This window comes from Mytilus edulis, chromosome 2, assembly GCF_963676685.1.
Source record: "Mytilus edulis chromosome 2, xbMytEdul2.2, whole genome shotgun sequence".
Lineage (NCBI taxonomy): Eukaryota > Metazoa > Mollusca > Bivalvia > Mytilida > Mytilidae > Mytilus > Mytilus edulis.
The window spans coordinates 9,477,693-9,495,992 of NC_092345.1; the positions used below are offsets into that span (position 1 = coordinate 9,477,693).

The 18,300-nt window shown below is 33.1% G+C and overlaps 1 protein-coding gene across 3 annotated transcripts; it reads right to left on the bottom strand.

The window, feature by feature from the left end:
* Nucleotides 1–688: 688 nt before the first annotated feature.
* Nucleotides 689–16,911, bottom strand: LOC139511408 (aggrecan core protein-like). Of its 3 annotated transcripts, XM_071298109.1 has the most exons (9): nucleotides 16,534–16,911; nucleotides 13,886–14,053; nucleotides 11,644–11,940; nucleotides 11,093–11,389; nucleotides 9,876–10,172; nucleotides 7,765–7,856; nucleotides 4,820–4,913; nucleotides 1,909–2,113; nucleotides 689–901 (listed from the first exon to the last, which is right to left on the bottom strand). In XM_071298109.1, the coding sequence occupies exons 1-9, from the start codon at nucleotides 16,748–16,750 to the stop codon at nucleotides 892–894; spliced, it is 1,677 nt and encodes a 558-aa protein (XP_071154210.1). In that variant the 5' UTR covers nucleotides 16,751–16,911; the 3' UTR covers nucleotides 689–891. The 3 variants fall into 3 exon arrangements, with proteins under 3 accessions (XP_071154210.1, XP_071154211.1, XP_071154212.1); XM_071298110.1 differs by lacking the exon at nucleotides 13,886–14,053; XM_071298111.1 differs by lacking the exon at nucleotides 11,644–11,940 and having other exon boundaries at nucleotides 16,534–16,876.
* Between the last annotated feature and the right edge of the window lie 1,389 nt (nucleotides 16,912–18,300).

The following is an 18,300-nucleotide window of genomic DNA, read 5'->3' on the forward strand; positions in this document are numbered from 1 at the left end:
ATCAACAAAGTCTAGGAATCGTGCTATAACTTTTGTTTAGAAAAAAGACAAGACATCCTTTGTCTTTACCCAGGTTTATCAAGTTTTTGCTCAGACAATGATTAGCAGCCGCAAGTTCTTGAATATCGACTAAGTTTCAAAATGTATATTCCATTTGTATTTGTCGGTTTCAGAACGAAACTTGCAATACATTTTTATTTTAGTAAAATATAGTTTTCGTCGCATTTTTAAAACACACTACTTACGGAACCTTTTGGTTTATAACACAGAGTGGACAGAGTGGCTGGTAAAAAAACCATTCAGCTGGAAACAACGATCAATCAGATTTAGTCATACTATTATTCCGAATACCATGGTATGGCTGCGCACGTTTTACTCAATTGCTTGTTGTAATCTAGACTATTATCAAACTACATATAAACTAAAAAAACATTGGGTTTTGTTTTGCGTAATGTCCAGAGGCACCAACGCAAATATTCATTTGGACTGAAACCATCAAAATAATTTCAATTGCAAACAGAAAGAAGCACAGGTGATTGATGATAATCATAAAACTTACTTCGCCCAACAGTCGTCATTGCTTCATATAAGTTGACAATGCAAATAACAAACTGAATTTTAACAAGTTACTTTAGTCAGCTGGTGTAGATGTTAATGAGACTGTAAACCAAAAACGAATAGCAAAAGATAATTTTTCGATTCTATCATTGATAAAATTTATTTGAATCTATCGTGTTGTTAAAAATAAAAAGATACTAGAATATATATACAATAAAACACCATTATATTTTAGTCCAGTGTCTGTTTTAATGTCCAGAAACAGAAATATCTAAAACACACATCTCATTTCACAAGAAATCTAATATCTCTGTATATAAGTTTCTGCCATTACTAACAGGAACTGAAAAAAAAACAAATGAAAGATTAAACATTGTTCTGAATGGTATAGTTAATAAGATAATCGTCTTTCAACTCTCAAACATAAAGCACAACATGTTTTTTTTTCTTCAAATCTAATATTCTAACGAGTTATGTACATTTGTACAACGAGGTATAATTATCTGTTAATTCAAGCTTTACATATCATCAATAACTACATGTACTTATTAACATAAATTGAAAAATATTTGTTGCCAGTTTATCTTTGTTTTATTTTACTATATCACGTTGACAATCTTTCTTTCAGATCTTAAACTAATTAAAAGATTTGAAGTTTCATGAATAATACGTTATTGCACAGGCAATTGCACCAGATGTTTTTAAAGATAAATAGATAAATAGATACGTATATAGTAAAGAAAAAGGTCTGGGAATAGAGATGGTGCTTTATTTGTTTAAACACTAGAACCACTGTTGCTAAATTTGAATTTTGTGATGTTTTTGTGAATGATTAATTTATTATAAGTTTTCAGTATGAAATAGATTGATTTATTATAGCTAAACAACCAGGGTCAAATATATCATTCATATTCAAGTAGATTGATTACTGCTTATAGTTTATTGATGTATAGCTTCGTTTAACATGGGTTGTTTCGGTCTCCTGTTGCGGTTTTCTGTAGCCTTATGCTGTTTTTTGCTTCTTGGTCAGTCGGATAATGATTCCCTTTGACACGTTCTCCTTTTGAGTTTCAACTTTGTCGGAAAATAATAATTCAAAAATGAGATTAACAAATTTTCATTTTCATAATTCTCGTCTTTGCGTCATCGCTATTAACATGTTGTTAATAAAACAAAAAAACAACAAATTACATGCGTCTAGAGCAAACCTATTATTTATCAGGTTCAGCATCTTTTTTCATCGGCCTAGGAATGTATATTTATTTGGTGCATTTCATTAACGTAGTTTTGATATATTCTTGATTTTTGTTAATTTAGCATGCAAAGTACGGTGATCTTTCTATAAATTACCTTTTCTCGCAGATGTAATTTATCTTATTCGTACACGTCTGATCATTCCAAAGGTAATTAGCTGAGGCCAACATCTGGAGGCAGTCTTGACCATAGTTATTATCAGGCTTCTTTGGTGCCCAGTTTGTGTGTTGTTCTAAAGTGTTGCCTGATGTCCAACGCCACTGTCCTTCATTTGCCTCATCTGACGCACCCAACCACCAATCTGTTTCAATATATACATATAATCACCATCGACATTAATGAATTTATGTATTTCCCTTTTCTGCTACCTGCTTGTAATGAAGTAGAAAATGTAATGAATTAGATTTTGTCATTCGACAGGAAATTTCATTCTGATCTGTATTTCTTTTAGATTGGGTGCTTTTTAATAGTCAAATAAAGATCTCAATGACAAATTTGAAAAGACCTGCAAGATAATTGAAAGCTAAATTAGTAACAAAAGAAAAACGTTCTTGTTTAGCATTGTAAGCACTTTATCTAAGAATAAGCATATGTTAGAATAAAAGAAAAACCTTCTAAATTTCATCTTATAATTTTTCCAAAGACAATAATTTATTCAATTCATCAAGAAATTTCCAAAAGGCATAGTTTGTCCAAGATAAGTAAACATAAAAGTACTAGTAAACGTATAAATATTCCTGACCACTGTCTAATAATTACACGATCATTACTTCGAATATTTGTTTTTTAAATAAATAATGTGCCCATGAACGTCAGACGATTTTCAAACAAGAATGACTTGACATTACACTAAGTAATCATCGAAGTTAAAGTCAGTTGACCCATATTCGACAGCTTACAATCTTTAACACTGTCTTACACTGCTCTGAAAAGACCTGAGTAATTCCTTCTTCTAGTTAAGTGCAAATATAAAAAATTCAAAATTTTAATACGTTTTGAATGTTTTATGCTTGTGTACTTTATTTTGCAAAAGTTGAGTGAAGTAGTATATAGCACAATCAATGACAGTAATGTATACAAAGTACAAGATGGTCGCTTCCCATACAATGACAGTAATGTATACAAAGTACAAGATGATCGCTTCCCATACAATGACAGTAATGTATACAAAGTACAAGATGATCGCTTCCCATACAATGACAGTAATGTATACAAAGTACAAGATGATCGCTTCCCATACAATGACAGTAATGTATACAAAGTACAAGATGGTCGCTTCCCATACAATGACAGTAATGTATACAAAGTACAAGATGATCGCTTCCCATACAATGACAGTAATGTATACAAAGTACAAGATGATCGCTTCCCATACAATGACAGTAATGTATACAAAGTACAAGATGATCGCTTCCCATACAATGACAGTAATGTATACAAAGTACAAGATGATCGCTTCCCATACAATGACAGTAATGTATACAAAGTACAAGATGATCGCTTCCCATACAATGACAGTAATGTATACAAAGTACAAGATGATCGCTTCCCATACAATGACAGTAATGTATACAAAGTACAAGATGATCGCTTCCCATACAATGACAGTAATGTATACAAAGTACAAGATGGTCGCTTCCCATACAATGACAGTAATGTATACAAAGTACAAGATGATCGCTTCCCATACAATGACAGTAATGTATACAAAGTACAAGATGATCGCTTCCCATACAATGACAGTAATGTATACAAAGTACAAGATGATCGCTTCCCATACAATGACAGTAATGTATACAAAGTACAAGATGGTCGCTTCCCATACAATGACAGTAATGTATACAAAGTACAAGATGATCGCTTCCCATACAATGACAGTAATGTATACAAAGTACAAGATGATCGCTTCCCATACAATGACAGTAATGTATACAAAGTACAAGATGATCGCTTCCCATACAATGACAGTAATGTATACAAAGTACAAGATGATCGCTTCCCATACAATGACAGTAATGTATACAAAGTACAAGATGATCGCTTCCCATACAATGACAGTAATGTATACAAAGTACAAGATGATCGCTTCCCATACAATGACAGTAATGTATACAAAGTACAAGATGGTCGCTTCGCATACAATGACAGTAATGTATACAAAGTACAAGATGATCGCTTCCCATACAATGACAGTAATGTATACAAAGTACAAGATGACCGCTTCCCATACAATGACAGTAATGTATACAAAGTACAAGATGATCGCTTCCCATACAATGACAGTAATGTATACAAAGTACAAGATGATCGCTTCCCATACAATGACAGTAATGTATACAAAGTACAAGATGGTCGCTTCGCATACAATGACAGTAATGTATACAAAGTACAAGATGGTCGCTTCCCATACAATGAATTGATCAATCTGTGTTTTATCGATTAAAACAAACAGATAACACAAAAGAGACGTATTAAAATCGAGAAAATTCAACAAATATTTGCCAAAAACAAAACAAGAAAAGACACACAACAGTTAACAAATCAATATTTATAACGAACTAAAGATTACGCAGCACGAACCTCCACAAAAACATGGGCGACTTTATATGCTCTGGAAGGGTAAGTAGATCATCGGTGGAAAGTATCGTTCGATGATGTCGTACTTGAGAAAAGAGAATCACCAATGGTCGTTAGTTTAATGACAATGTTGAGTCTTAAGGGCAAGTTTAGGGCAAGTTCAATGATGTCAGTAAAATGAATGTGTTACCAGACCAGTATGACGTCACACTCCCAAAAACGAGTGCGGTTTCGAAAAGATAGGAAACTCGCATTAGAGAGTTCGTGCAGACCTGGTTACTATGATATCCCAAGATTAACTGATTCGTCTCTCAATGTTGCTAGGGTTTTGCTTATTGTGAGGCATTTAAAGAGTGGTATCGGGGCGGGTGGGCTTAATCTATTTCATACAAAAGACAAGTATTTTTTTTGATAATTTGATTTAACATACCTCCACCTTTTTGGCGAGCTTGATTTTTCAACCATTGTCCTTCATCACGAGTTTGAACCTCTGCTAATCTTGCACTAAAATACCTGCAATCTTCCTTCATTGTTAGAATATTAAAAAAGGTTAAGGTAATTACAGTTTATCTATATATATCCAAACTGTAACGATCGCTTGTGGGGCATGGAGAGTTAACATTTTTTTTAAATGCAGGCAAGATTAAAGTTGAAAACAAATGTTTGACCAACAAAGTTTGAATTTTTCGAAAAGCTAAGGATTTTCTTGTTCCAGGAATAGATTACCTTAGCCGTATTTGGCACAACTGTTTGGAATTTTAGATCCTCAATGCTCTTCAACTTTGTACTTGTTTGGCTTTATAACTTTTCTGATATGAGCGTTACTGAGCAGTCTTGTGTAGACGAAACGCGCGTCTGGCGTACTAAATTATAATCCTGGTACTTTTGATAACTATTAAATGTACTTAATGAAAAAGAATAGCGAGATGACAAAGACATGAAGAATACATATGATGTTTCGAATGTATCTATATTCGTAATCTATGTCGTTACGATGAATAATAAAAACCAGGATAACCAGACACATAAAAGATAGAAAAGAGTCAATGAATATCCATTCTTAATTTCTAACTGATGGTTTGATAAAGTGACGGACAATAGAAAGTTATTATTAATGTTTATTTATTTTTAAGACAACCCGATAGGCATTGTACGTTGATGTAAGCAGATTGTTTTGTAAGATTCATTTGTCTGATTATAATCAATAAACGATCTTAGCCATCACTTTGACCATCAGTGTCCTTATATATAAGAATCAGAAGAGGTTTACAGAACAGAGAATAATGAGAAAAAAGTCCAGAATAAATGGAGAAAAAAACGATAGACAAAATTATGATTATTAGAGAATAATGGGGTGCTGAAATATGAAGAATAGACAATAATGATCAAAACAAATAAAGGATAGAAAAAATGGTCTAAAAATCTAAAAAAAATAATAAAATGAAACAGACCCCAATTCAGTCCCTCAAATATGAAAAAAAATATATGGAGTATATACGTCAATGAGAAAGTAATCCAGCGACGCCAAATTCACCAAAAAAAAACAATTAAAGTCACTACAAAAATATTAAATCAGCAAACAATAAGACAATGGTTCAACAGTATGTCAAATACTAAATCGCACAAAGGTGAGAAAGGTAAGGGACATTAAACATAATTGCATATCACGGCTTTGTGACGTCAAATGCACTGAAACAGCCTTCATAATAAATTCATTAAAGATACCGGGATTGATATTTTATATTTGCGCCAGACGCGTGTTTCGTCTACAAAAGCTCAAAACAAAAAAAATAAAAAGGACATACAGTACGATGTTGAAGAACATTGAAGACCAAAAATTCCAAAACGTGTTGCAAAACACAGCTAAGGTAACCTATTCCTGATGTAATCTATTCCAGAACAACTTTGACCCGGACACATCACCGACGGCCTAATAATTATATGAACCGACGTTGATAATAAGTTTGACCCAAACTTATCAAATTATCTTCTGGTTTACTGTTGAAACAAAGAAAACACTTGCTTCTATCATACAAAATGCACAAATACAACAGATAAATGGATTATCTAGATGTCTGCATTTTGATATTGTAAAATTTCAGCTGCCTGACACAATATGAAACCTTTTTGATCTCGATCGACGCACTCACTCGACAAAAAAGCTGAATCATATTTTGCTTTGCAGTTGGTATTTTCTACATCAATATGCGGACAACCAGATAAATATAGTTTATCGGTTTTTCTACACATTGGTATCGTAAAACATCAGCCGCGAGCCACACTGTGAACCTTTTAGGCGAGTGAGCGTAGCGAACGAGCTAAAAAAAATCGAATTATGTCGAGTGGCTGATATTTTACGTTATCTATACGTCGAAAACCCGAGTATCTGTTTATCGTTCTACACAGCTACTTTTGCATAGGTACTATTTCTGTACTAAAATAAAAAAATGCAGTACTAGAAATTTACTTTTAACATTTAGTACTATTTCTTTACTTGAAAACTATTGTAATATTTAGGTACTTGTATTTTACAGTACTTGATTTGTACTAAATATTTTGGTACAGAAATAATACAATATTCCATGTTTGAAAATCATAACTTTAAGAGATTTGAAATAGAAAAACTTTCAAAGTGCTGAAAATGTAACGGTAGTAACCAAAAATCTGTAGTACCTAAATTTCAAATACAAATAAAGTACTGTAAAATACAGGAACCTAAATATTACAATAATTTTAGAGTAACAAGAAAGTACTGAATATTAAAAGTAGATTTCCAGTACTACAAATTTTTAGTACAGAAATAGTACCTATGCAAAAGTAGCTGTGTATTACTGGTCTTTTCCCTCTTTCTAAGACTGTTTTACGCTTGACGAAAGCAAGATTGATAACGTCTCCTCTCGCAATGTGACGTCGCTGATAATTTCTCCTCTCACATTTGGACGTCGCTGATGATGCCTGGCCTCACGGTCATTAAACTTTCGAGCATGATTTTTGTACTCAAGACTCGAAAATCAACCAATCAAACTGCTGGATTTCATGTTTCGAGCATAATTTTTGTACTCCGAGCACTGAGCAAAGTTTTACGCCTTCAAGGCCCGGTCTCGTTTTAAAGCCTTAATACGAGAATTACGGAGCAACAGATCAGAGTGATATATCCGTAGGGAAGGACGATAATCGGTTCATATCAACGCTAAATTCAAAAACCTTATATATTTCTAATGTAATATTTTAAATTGGATGTTTTAAAAGGTCAAAGATGATTTTGCTTTGTTGGTGTATTAAAGCTAATGATCTTGTTCTTTCTTTTTTTTTTTTTTAGTTCCAAGTTGTTTTTTGTTGTTGATGTTTCTATAAATTGTTGACATATATAATTACCTCGGCATCTTTCCATGTTTTAACAGTTGTTATAAAAATATAGTAATGACCATGGAAATTTTTCCAACCATCTTTTAGTAAGCCACATGGTTCTGAAATAAAAGAAAAAAATACATTACATTCTTTAAAATTTCTTATACTTTGTCCATTCAGTCCGCGCATTAAGTATATGTGTACCGATTATTACAAAACTTCCGCGTATTTTAAAAGTATATGTTTCCCGATTATTACAAAACGTCCGCGCTTTAAGTGTATGTGTACCGATTATAACAAACGTCCATGCATTAAGTAAATGTGCACCGATTATCACAAAACGTCCATGCATGCCATTGAGTAAACATAGTCAACATGAACCGATTGTCACAAAACCAAAATGCATTTAGGAAACGTGAACCGATTATCACAAACGCCAATGCATTAAGGAGATGTGAACAGATTATCACATTTTAAGTATATGTTATTCGATTATCACAAACGCCAATGCATTAAGCAGATGTTAACCGATTATCACAAACGCCAATGCATTAAGCAGATGTAAACCGATTTTCACAAACGCCAATGCATTAAGTAGATGTTAACCGATTATCAAACATCGTTCATGCCAACCATAACTGTGTAGCAATTATCACTAAACGGCAGCGTATTCTGTAGACGTGTAACGATTAACGTTAAAAGCCAATTAATAAGTAACTGTGTATCAACTATCAAACAAAAACATTCATTAAGTTCATGTAAACTAAGATCATTTTTAAAATGCATAAAGCTGATCTGATTACCAAACAACGTACACATGGTACAGGCATTCAACAAAGTTAAACCGATAATCAAAATTCAAACATGCATTACGTGAAAGTAAACCGATTATAACAAAACACAAATGCATTTAGTAAATGTGTACCGATTATCATTAAACACACAGGCATTAAGTAAACGTGTTGAGATTACAGTAAAAACAAGACTCGAATATATAATGTAACATGTTTGAACTACAACTATTGAACTACCAGTTGTCCAACAATGTCGTTATGTGGAAGATTAAATTAAAATAATATTGAACTCCGAGGAAATTTCAAAAACAGAATTAGAAATTGTCCAAAGTCCTGACCTGGTGCAGGAATTTTCTTCTGTAGAAAATGGATTAAACCTGATTTTAAAGCTATATGAACCTCTCACTTGTATGACAGTCGCATCAAATTCCATTATATTGATAACGATGTGTAAACAAAAGAAACAGAGATAATAGATAAAAATGTCAAACATAGTGTCCAGCAGTCAATATTGGGTTATAATAACCTTATTAAAGCACTATAAAACAAACAAATATGAAACAAATAAGCCCAAAATTGAATGTAGATCAAGCAGATTATCAAAAATTAAAGACAAGAATTCACAAATTTGCCATAGTACAATAACACAATAACGGGATGTATTTAAGTACAAAGCCACGTCATGTATGTTCAAATGGACAAAGCACAGTAGCAAAAATGAGGACAAGAATCCGAGAATTATAGAACAATAACACAATGAGAGTTATAAAAGTACCGAGCCACGTCAAACGAATAAATAATAAATAAAAACATATTAAACAGTAAAAGTAATAATAAATAGTAAAATCACAAAAATACTGAACTTAGAGAAAAATCCAATCGGAAAGTCCATAATCACATGGCAGAATCAAATAACAAAACACATCAAAAACGAATTGACAAGAACTGTCAAATTCCTGACCTGGAATATAGACATATAAAAGAATAGTATAACGTTATTAAGATGATAAACAACATCAGTACCCAGAATATATACTTCAAGACCATCGTGTATTATTTGCGAAGTTGATACGGAGTATTTATCAACAAGATATTGGTACCCTCCGATGAACTTTAATTTTTTTTTTAGAAAAATAAAAAGACGTTCTTTGACATATCCATTGTTCATCAACTTTCTGCTTAGACAATGTTGGCGTTTTACAAAGCCAGATTAGGAGCTGCAGGTTCCTGAATACCGAATAAGTAGTGATATATTCTCTTATTTCCAATACTCCAATTTATTTGAAATTATATTAAAATATGTAGTTGTCATTTCACTTACCGGTTTGTATTCGTAATACTTACTATCAACAGTGAGGGTTGTAAATACACTTTGCCCCGTCCCAGCCTCATTTTCAGCAAAACATTGATACTGTCCAGCATCTCTTAAACCAGCATTATTAATGGTCAAAGATGGAAAAGAAGGTGTACTTCCACTAAATTTGAATTTATTGGTCTGTATCAGAGTGACGTTATTGTCAATTGTTCTCTTCAAAAAGACAGTACTTATATTTGTACTGGATGATACAATGCAGTTTAAAGTTACAGAACTTGCTGCTTTTACTGTGTAATCTGACTTCAAAACAGTCACTGTAGGTAGACCTAAAATATAATTTATAAGAGACAATAAAATCGATAAACATAGGCCACTCAGTGCCCATGAATATCTGATCTTTAAAAAATGTTCTTGAAGGTTGGTATCTAACATTTAATATCAAGTACTAAAAATGATTGTCCTGCTGCAATGCTTTATTGGTTTTTAAACCGTATCCATAATGCATGGGCTATCCGAAAATGTCAATGCATTTAGAAATGTGAACCGGTTATAACTTAAACACACATGCCTTAAATAAATAATATATAAACCGATTATCAAAAATAAATGCCTATGAATTATGTATAATTTATGTTTACCGGTGCTTATTTTCGTAAAATATCAATACATAAAGTAAATGTGTGCCGATCATCACAAAAACTCCCTGCATTACGTACGTAAGGAAAATCTGAACCGATCACAAGAACAAAACACTATGCATAAAGTACATTTGTACCATTTATTACAAAAGGCTTACAGCCTTATTTAGATGTGTACTTATTTTCACGATATGTCTAGTAAATATGAACCGATCATCACTTAAACGCACATATATTTAGTAAATGTATACCAATTATCACATATCAACTTTGCATTCAATAAATGTGTACTGATCGTCACAAAACATCCATTCATTACGGAGTAAATGTGAACCGATTATCACAAAACATTAATTTATTACTGACTATATATAAACTGATTATGACAATACGAACACGCATACAGTAAATGTGAAAGAATAATCACAAAACGTAGATGCATTAAGTAAATGAGAACCGATTATCACAAAACGTGCATGCATTTAGTATAACATTAACTTCTACGTTAATGTATACCGAGATATAAGTACAATAAAAGCAAATCAAAGATGAAATCACCACGATCGCATATATCTACTACTAGTCCACTGTTATATTGTAATACTTACTATCAATAGTGACGATTGTAAATGCACTTTGTCCAGTTCCAGCAGCATTTTCAGCAAAACACTGATACTGTCCAGCATCTCTTAAACCAGCATTATTAATGGTAAGAGATGGAAAAGAAGGTGTACTTCCACTATATTTGACGGCATTGGTCTGTATCACACTGACTTCATTGTTGACTGTTCTCTTCCAATAAACTTTTTCTATATTTGAACTGGATGATGCAATGCAGTTTAAAGTTACAGAACCTCCCGGTTTAACAGTGTAAGCAGACTTCGAAATAGTTACGGCAGGGACATCTGAATTATAATGAACAATCAAATTTATACTGATAGGCCAGTGTTAACGAATGTAGACTGGTCGTTATATTGTTTTCTTGAAGATTGGTATATATAATATTTGATATCGTATTCTAATATTGGTTGCCCTGTAGCAATATATTTATAAATGAAATTTGAACTGTGTCTATATTGTGTGGGATATATCACAAAACGTCAATGCATTTAGAAAATGTAAACCGATTACCAGAACAAAACGTTCATGTTATACTTACTACCAACAGTGACGATTGTAAATCCACTTTGTTCAGTCCCAGCCTCATTTTCAGCAAAACACTGATACTTTCCAGCATCTCTTAAACCAGCATTATTAATGGTCAGAGATGGAATCGAAGGTGTACTTCCACTATATTTGAATTTATTGGTCTGTATCACAGTGACGTCATTGTTAACTGTTCTCTGCCAATAAACTTTTTCTATATTTGTAGTAGATGATACAATGCAGTTTAAAGTTACAGAACCTCCCGGTTTAACAGTGTAAGCTGACTTCGAAATAGTTACGGCAGGGACATCTGAAATATAAGAGACCATAAAATCGACACATCACCAGTGTTTACGAAAGTAGACTGATTGTTATATTGTGTTCTTGGAGGTTGATATATAACAGTTAATATCAAATATTAACATTGATTGCACTGTTGTAATACATATATAAATGGATTTTAATCCCTGTTTACGAATGTGACCTACCGAATTAGAGTATTTATCGGATTTGTAATAATATAAGCAACACGACGGGTGCCACATGTGGAGCAGTATCTGCGTACCCTTCCGGAGCACCTGAAATCACCCGAGTTTTTGGTGGGGTTCGTGTTGCTTAGTCTTTAGTTTTCTATGTTATGTCTTCTGTACTATTATTTATCTGTGTCTTTTTTTTTATTTTTTAGCCATGGTGTTTCAGTTTATTTTCAATCTATGAATTTGACTGTCTCTCTGGTATCTTTCGACCCTCTTCTATATTGCGTGGGGTATTGTATTTCACAAAACGACAATTTATTGCTGCGTAAAATGTGAACGCATCATCACAAAACGCACATGCGTAAGGTAAATGTGAACCCATTATGACTAAAACGCATATGCATAAGGTAAATGTGAACCCATTTTGACTAAAACGCACATGTATAAGGTAAATGTGAACACATTGTGACTTAAACGCACATGCATAAAGTAAATGTTAACGGATTATCACAAACAGTCATTACTTGTATGTTAACCGATTATCACAAAATGACCACGCATTGCTGCGTAAAATGTGGACTGATTATCACAAAACATGATGGTAAAAAAGATATTATTCACACAACGCCCACTTATTACTGAGTAAATGTGAACCGATTATCACAAAATGGACATGCATTAAGTAATATCATCCGATTATCACAAAATGGACATGCATTAAGTAAATGTGAACTGATTATCACAAAATGGACATGCATTAAGTAAATTTGAACCTATTATCACAAAATGGACATGCATTAAGTAAATGTGAACCGATTATCACAAAACGCTCATTCATAAACAAGTAATTGTTTATCGAGATAAGAGTATAATAAAAATATATACAAATAGTTTTGTGATAACCTGTTCACATCTTGTTTTATTCTCTGTGATCTTTAATTTTTCTCCAGGGGAAAAAATGTTAAAAGACATTCCAACTATATTTTTTGTTGTATTTTTTAGAATTTAGTACATAGGCCAATCGAGATCAACCAATGGACTACCATTTAGTCTTAGATGCATGATTTTATTCGACTTTCTTAGTTGTGATTGGCTTTTAACTAGCTGTCAGTAGCTTCGAGTACTCTTAGATCTGTACTTAGTGTTTTTTATTTGGATGTACAAGTATCTCGTCACGTCCACTCTATGTTTTTTTTTACTAGTATATGTATTTTTATTGGTATCCATCTGATGAGTTAAGCCTTTTTCAACAATTTTTTATAGTTTGTTTTCATGTTGAACTTAAACACTGCTGTCACTAGTAAGTTTGAGGGTTGGGATCCTGCTGACATGTTTAACCTCGCCACATTCTGTATATATGTGCCTGTCCCAAGTCAGGAGCCTGTAATTCATTGTCGTTTGTTGCTGTGTTAAATATTTGTTTTTGCTAATTTTTTGTACATTAATTATGCCATTAGTTTTCTCGTTTGCATTGTTTTACATTTGATATTTTAGGGTCTTTTATAGCCGACTATGCAGTATGGGCTTTGCTCATTGTTGAAGGCCGTACAATAACCTATAGTTGTTATTTCTGTGTCATTTGGTCTATTGTGGAGAGTTGTCTCTTTGGCAGTCATACCACATCTTCTTTACATATTATGCAAAATTTTGACTATCGATCAATCCGTAATGCTTTATCACGTAACAAACAGCTATAAACTGGAAGGAAAATTGTTTAAAAAAATTAAACTTTAAAAAGTCAGTGAAAATATACTGAATGGAAATTTTGAGATTACTTACTGTTACCCTCTTGATCGTCGGTTTGACTCGAGCCAGACGAGGAAACAAAAATACCGACGGTCGTACCAACAACCAGACACACAACAACAACACAGATTCCTATCAGCACTCTTTTATTTATCTTAGTCTTTCCGTTACTGGCCTTTGACGACGGTAAAATTACAGTCTCTGCAGAAAAAAAAAAAGAAACTTGAATATAACACGCCTCTTAACGAATTTAAAATGAGCAGATTTTGGTATGATTACCAATGAGACAAATATCCATTAGAGTAAAAATGAAGGGTAGCAATTTGGAAAAAAAAACCACATCAATCGGCCTTTAACAATGAAAAAAATAAAAGCTCCCGACATGAAAAATGTGAAACAGTTTAAACATCTCAAACTAGAAAACTAACGGCCTAATTCATATCAAAACAATTAACGTAAAAAACCATGGGAAAAAAATTAAACAAAGATAACTGTTGTAATAGAGGCTCTTTTCTCCAATACTATAAACAATTTTATTTGCGGAAGATCGGGTCTATTGATATAAAACAGGAAAAACTTCACCAAATGGTCCTTCCCCTTTTTAGCTCACCAGGCCTGAAGGGCCAAGTGAGCTTTTCTCATCACTTTGCGTCCGTCGTCGTCGTCCATCGTTAGCTTTTACAAAAATCTTCTCCTCTGACACTACTGGGCCAAATTAAACCAAACTTGCCCACAATCATCATTGGGGTATCTAGTTTAAAAATGTGTGGCGTTACCCGGCCAACCAACCAAGATGGCCGCCATGACTAAAAATAGAACATAGGGGTAAAATGTAGATTTTGGCTTATAACTCTGAAACCAAAGCATTTAGAGCAAATCTGACTGGGGTAAAATTGTTTATCAGGTAAAGATCTATCTGCCCTGAAATTTTCAGACAAATTGGACAACCAGTTGTTGGGTTGCTGCCCCTGAATTGGCAATTTTAAGGAAATTATACCGATTTTTGGCTACTATCTTGAATATTATTATAGATAGAGATAAACTGTAAACAGCAATAATGTTCAGCAAAGTAAGATGTACAAATAAGTTAATATGACTAAAATGGTCAGTTGACCCCTTAAGGAGTTATTGCCCTTTATAGTCATTTTTTACCAATTTTAAAAAAAATGGAATCTTTTACAAAAATCTTCTCCTCTGAAACTACTGGGACAAATTTAACCAAACTTGGCCACACTCATCATTGGGGTATCTAGTTTAAAACATGTGTGGTTTGACCCGTCCAACTAACCAAGATGGCCGCCATGACTAAAAATAGAACATATGGGTTAAATGTAGATTTTGACTTATAACTCTGAAACCAAAGAATTTAGAGCAAATCTGACATGGGGTAAAATTGTTTATCAGGTCAAGATCTATCTGCTCTAAAATTTTCAGATGAATTGGTCAACTGGTTGTTGGGTTGCTGCCCCCCCCCCCCCTCAATTGGTAATTTTAAAAGAAATTTTGCCGTTTTTGATTATTATCTTGAATACTATCATAGATAGAAATAAACTGTAAACAGCAATAATGTTCAGCAAAGTAAGATCTACAAATAAGTCAATATGACCAAAATGGTCAGTTGACCCCTTAAGGAGTTATTGTCCTTTATATTCAATTTTTAACAATTTTCATTAGTTTGGTAAATTTTTGTAATTTTTACAACATAATTTCCTCTGTTACTAATGGGTAAAGTTCATTATAGATAGGGATAATTGTAAGTAGCAAGAATATTTTTCATTGTTTTCAAAGACTATAGACGTACTAGTAGTGTCACCTCCATGATGAAAGACCTTGGTTGGAAACCTCTTGTGGAACGAAGACGAGAACAACGACTGGTACTACTGTATAAAATAGTGAACGACCTGGTAGCTCATCCCCACTGAACATCATATAGAATTTAATACTAGACCATCCAGAACTTCTAACGTCAAACAAATAAAACTTTTATCAGCAAATACTGACATTTATAAACATTCTTTTTTTCCACAAACTATCATTGATTGGAACTTACTACCAAATGCTGCCGTGAACTGTAAAACACATTTCCTGGATAAGTTTTACTCAGAATTTTGAGTTCATTTCCAGTACTATACAGATACAGATACAGATACAGAATATTCAGTAAAGTAAGAACTTAAAACACATCACCATCACCAAAACACAATTTTGTCATTAATCCATCTGTGTTCTTTGTTTAATATGCACATAGACCAAGGTGAACGACACAGGCTCTTAAGAGCCTCTAGTTTATTTACAATAACAGTAAATATACGTGTTGTCCCTCTATTCAAACTGTGGAAAACAGAATAGAAAGGGCAGCGCGTATAAAATATAATGTTATTATATGATCTTATGGATAAAATAACACAGTCGGTGCAATAATTGAACTGTATGTCCAAGTTTTGCCAAATCAACTAATGAACTGTTGCGTTTCCACGACGATGTTTCTCACAAAGTCCAACCATTACCGTTTTTGTATGCATTTACATATAGTTGCCGAATTCCACATTTATATATAGTTGCCAAATTCTACAACACTTGCTCTCTTGTGGAGATTTATCTCATTGGTAATCATACCACATATTCGTAATGTTATGAATATCATATGCATATATTTTGTTTACAACAACAAAAGGTCTTACCTAATGCTTGTGTTGTCACAGAACTTTGAGTCTTCTTGTCTTTATACTGAATATCTTTAACAGCAGTGTTTTCGATGGATTTCAAACTGATTGGACGCTTTGGTTTGCCATTATTCATCAAATCTAAGTAAATATGGTCATCTGTTACCCTGGGGACAGGGAGGGTTTCGTAATGGGTTTCCCTAGTGGCAGGGAGGGTTTCGTAATGGTCCTCCATATGAATGACAAACCTGTTTTCTTCTAAGAAGAAGATATGCCTGTTTCCAGGTCAACTATTTAACTTTAAATAACTTCACAATTTGTAGTTGATGACTCCTATAAATATAGTGTCATGTCTTGTTTACCTTACATACAGTGAGTAGTTTTCGCCGTCATTCGTCCTTAAATTTATATCTCAGTGTAGTATAGGCTTAGTCGAATACACCTTTAGTCCATCAGCTGGTAGGGGAAAAATTCAGTTCCGTGTTACACCCCAGGGTACCGCAATTTTTTTGTATAAATATAAAGAGTAATATCTGAAGAATATTTTAAGAGGTGTTAGACTTTTGAAAAAGTGTCCAAAAGGGGTTAAAAGGGGACTTATTTCAGGGTATATCAAAAATTTTGTTTTGCACATTATTACAGAAAAATGTAAAAATAACCAAGTATTCAGTACTATACTTCTTATTAAATGAAACACATCATATCTTATTATAACGCAGGCTAATTTTTAATTAATTCTTAAATCGTAGAGGACCAAGAAAAAAAGGGGAAGGGTCAATTTCCAAAAGTCATGATTTTGAATGAAAAGAAGCATACGTACTAATTTTCTTGATAAAATGGTATATTTTTTCACATTGAAACATACAGCATAAAGTACATAAAGGCTGTTGAAAAAAAAATAAAGGTAAAAGAACCAATAACATAGAATCAACGACAAACACAAACATAAGCAACCAGAAATGCACGATTCTGTCACAAATTTATACATCGCATTCATGAAATAACTCACATATTAAAACACACAAAACTGTCAGGGTTTCTAGATTTCTATTTTTTTTTCTTCTTAATTTAACAACCCCATCACCACATTTTAAGGTCACACAGAAGGTCAATCCATAGCATCATCATCAGTTAGGTCACCTGCATCTACCGAACTATCATTATCATCTTTTCCATCATCTTTGTCGTCATCGTTAGCAATATCAACGATTTGATAATGCTTATATCTACAAGCTTTCGAGCTTTCACATACAGCTATCTGTTTCGGATAAACCTTGTTGAACACATGAACATCTTTTTTGGCACAACCAGCTTTACATGAACAGCACATCAGAATTACCAAAACATCTAACGCTAGTGGTTGGTCTAGGAAATTGATACTGATCAAAGCTCTCTAAACAATCCAATCAAAACAGACCAGTGCTGTGTTTAAGAGCTGATTTCCAAATCTTCGTCTAAAAGTTGGCTTGTATTTAATGTGCTTTAATATTGCATCTTTTGCATTTCAAAACGTTCTGATCTTTATTTATCGATATTTTTAATTTCGTAGCCATATATAAAACACGAAAACCTCTCGAGTGTTTTGACAACTCTTCGCCAACCTCTTCCAAGGTTTCACCAATATGGAATAGACCTTCTGAAAACTCCACATAACGTGTCAAAAAGCCGAATGCTTTGCTTTTTTTCTTTACCAGACAAAACACTTACTGAATCACAACCTGTATTGGTGTGAAATCCTGCAAACATTCTCACCAAATTTGCACACATTGATTGCACATTTAATAA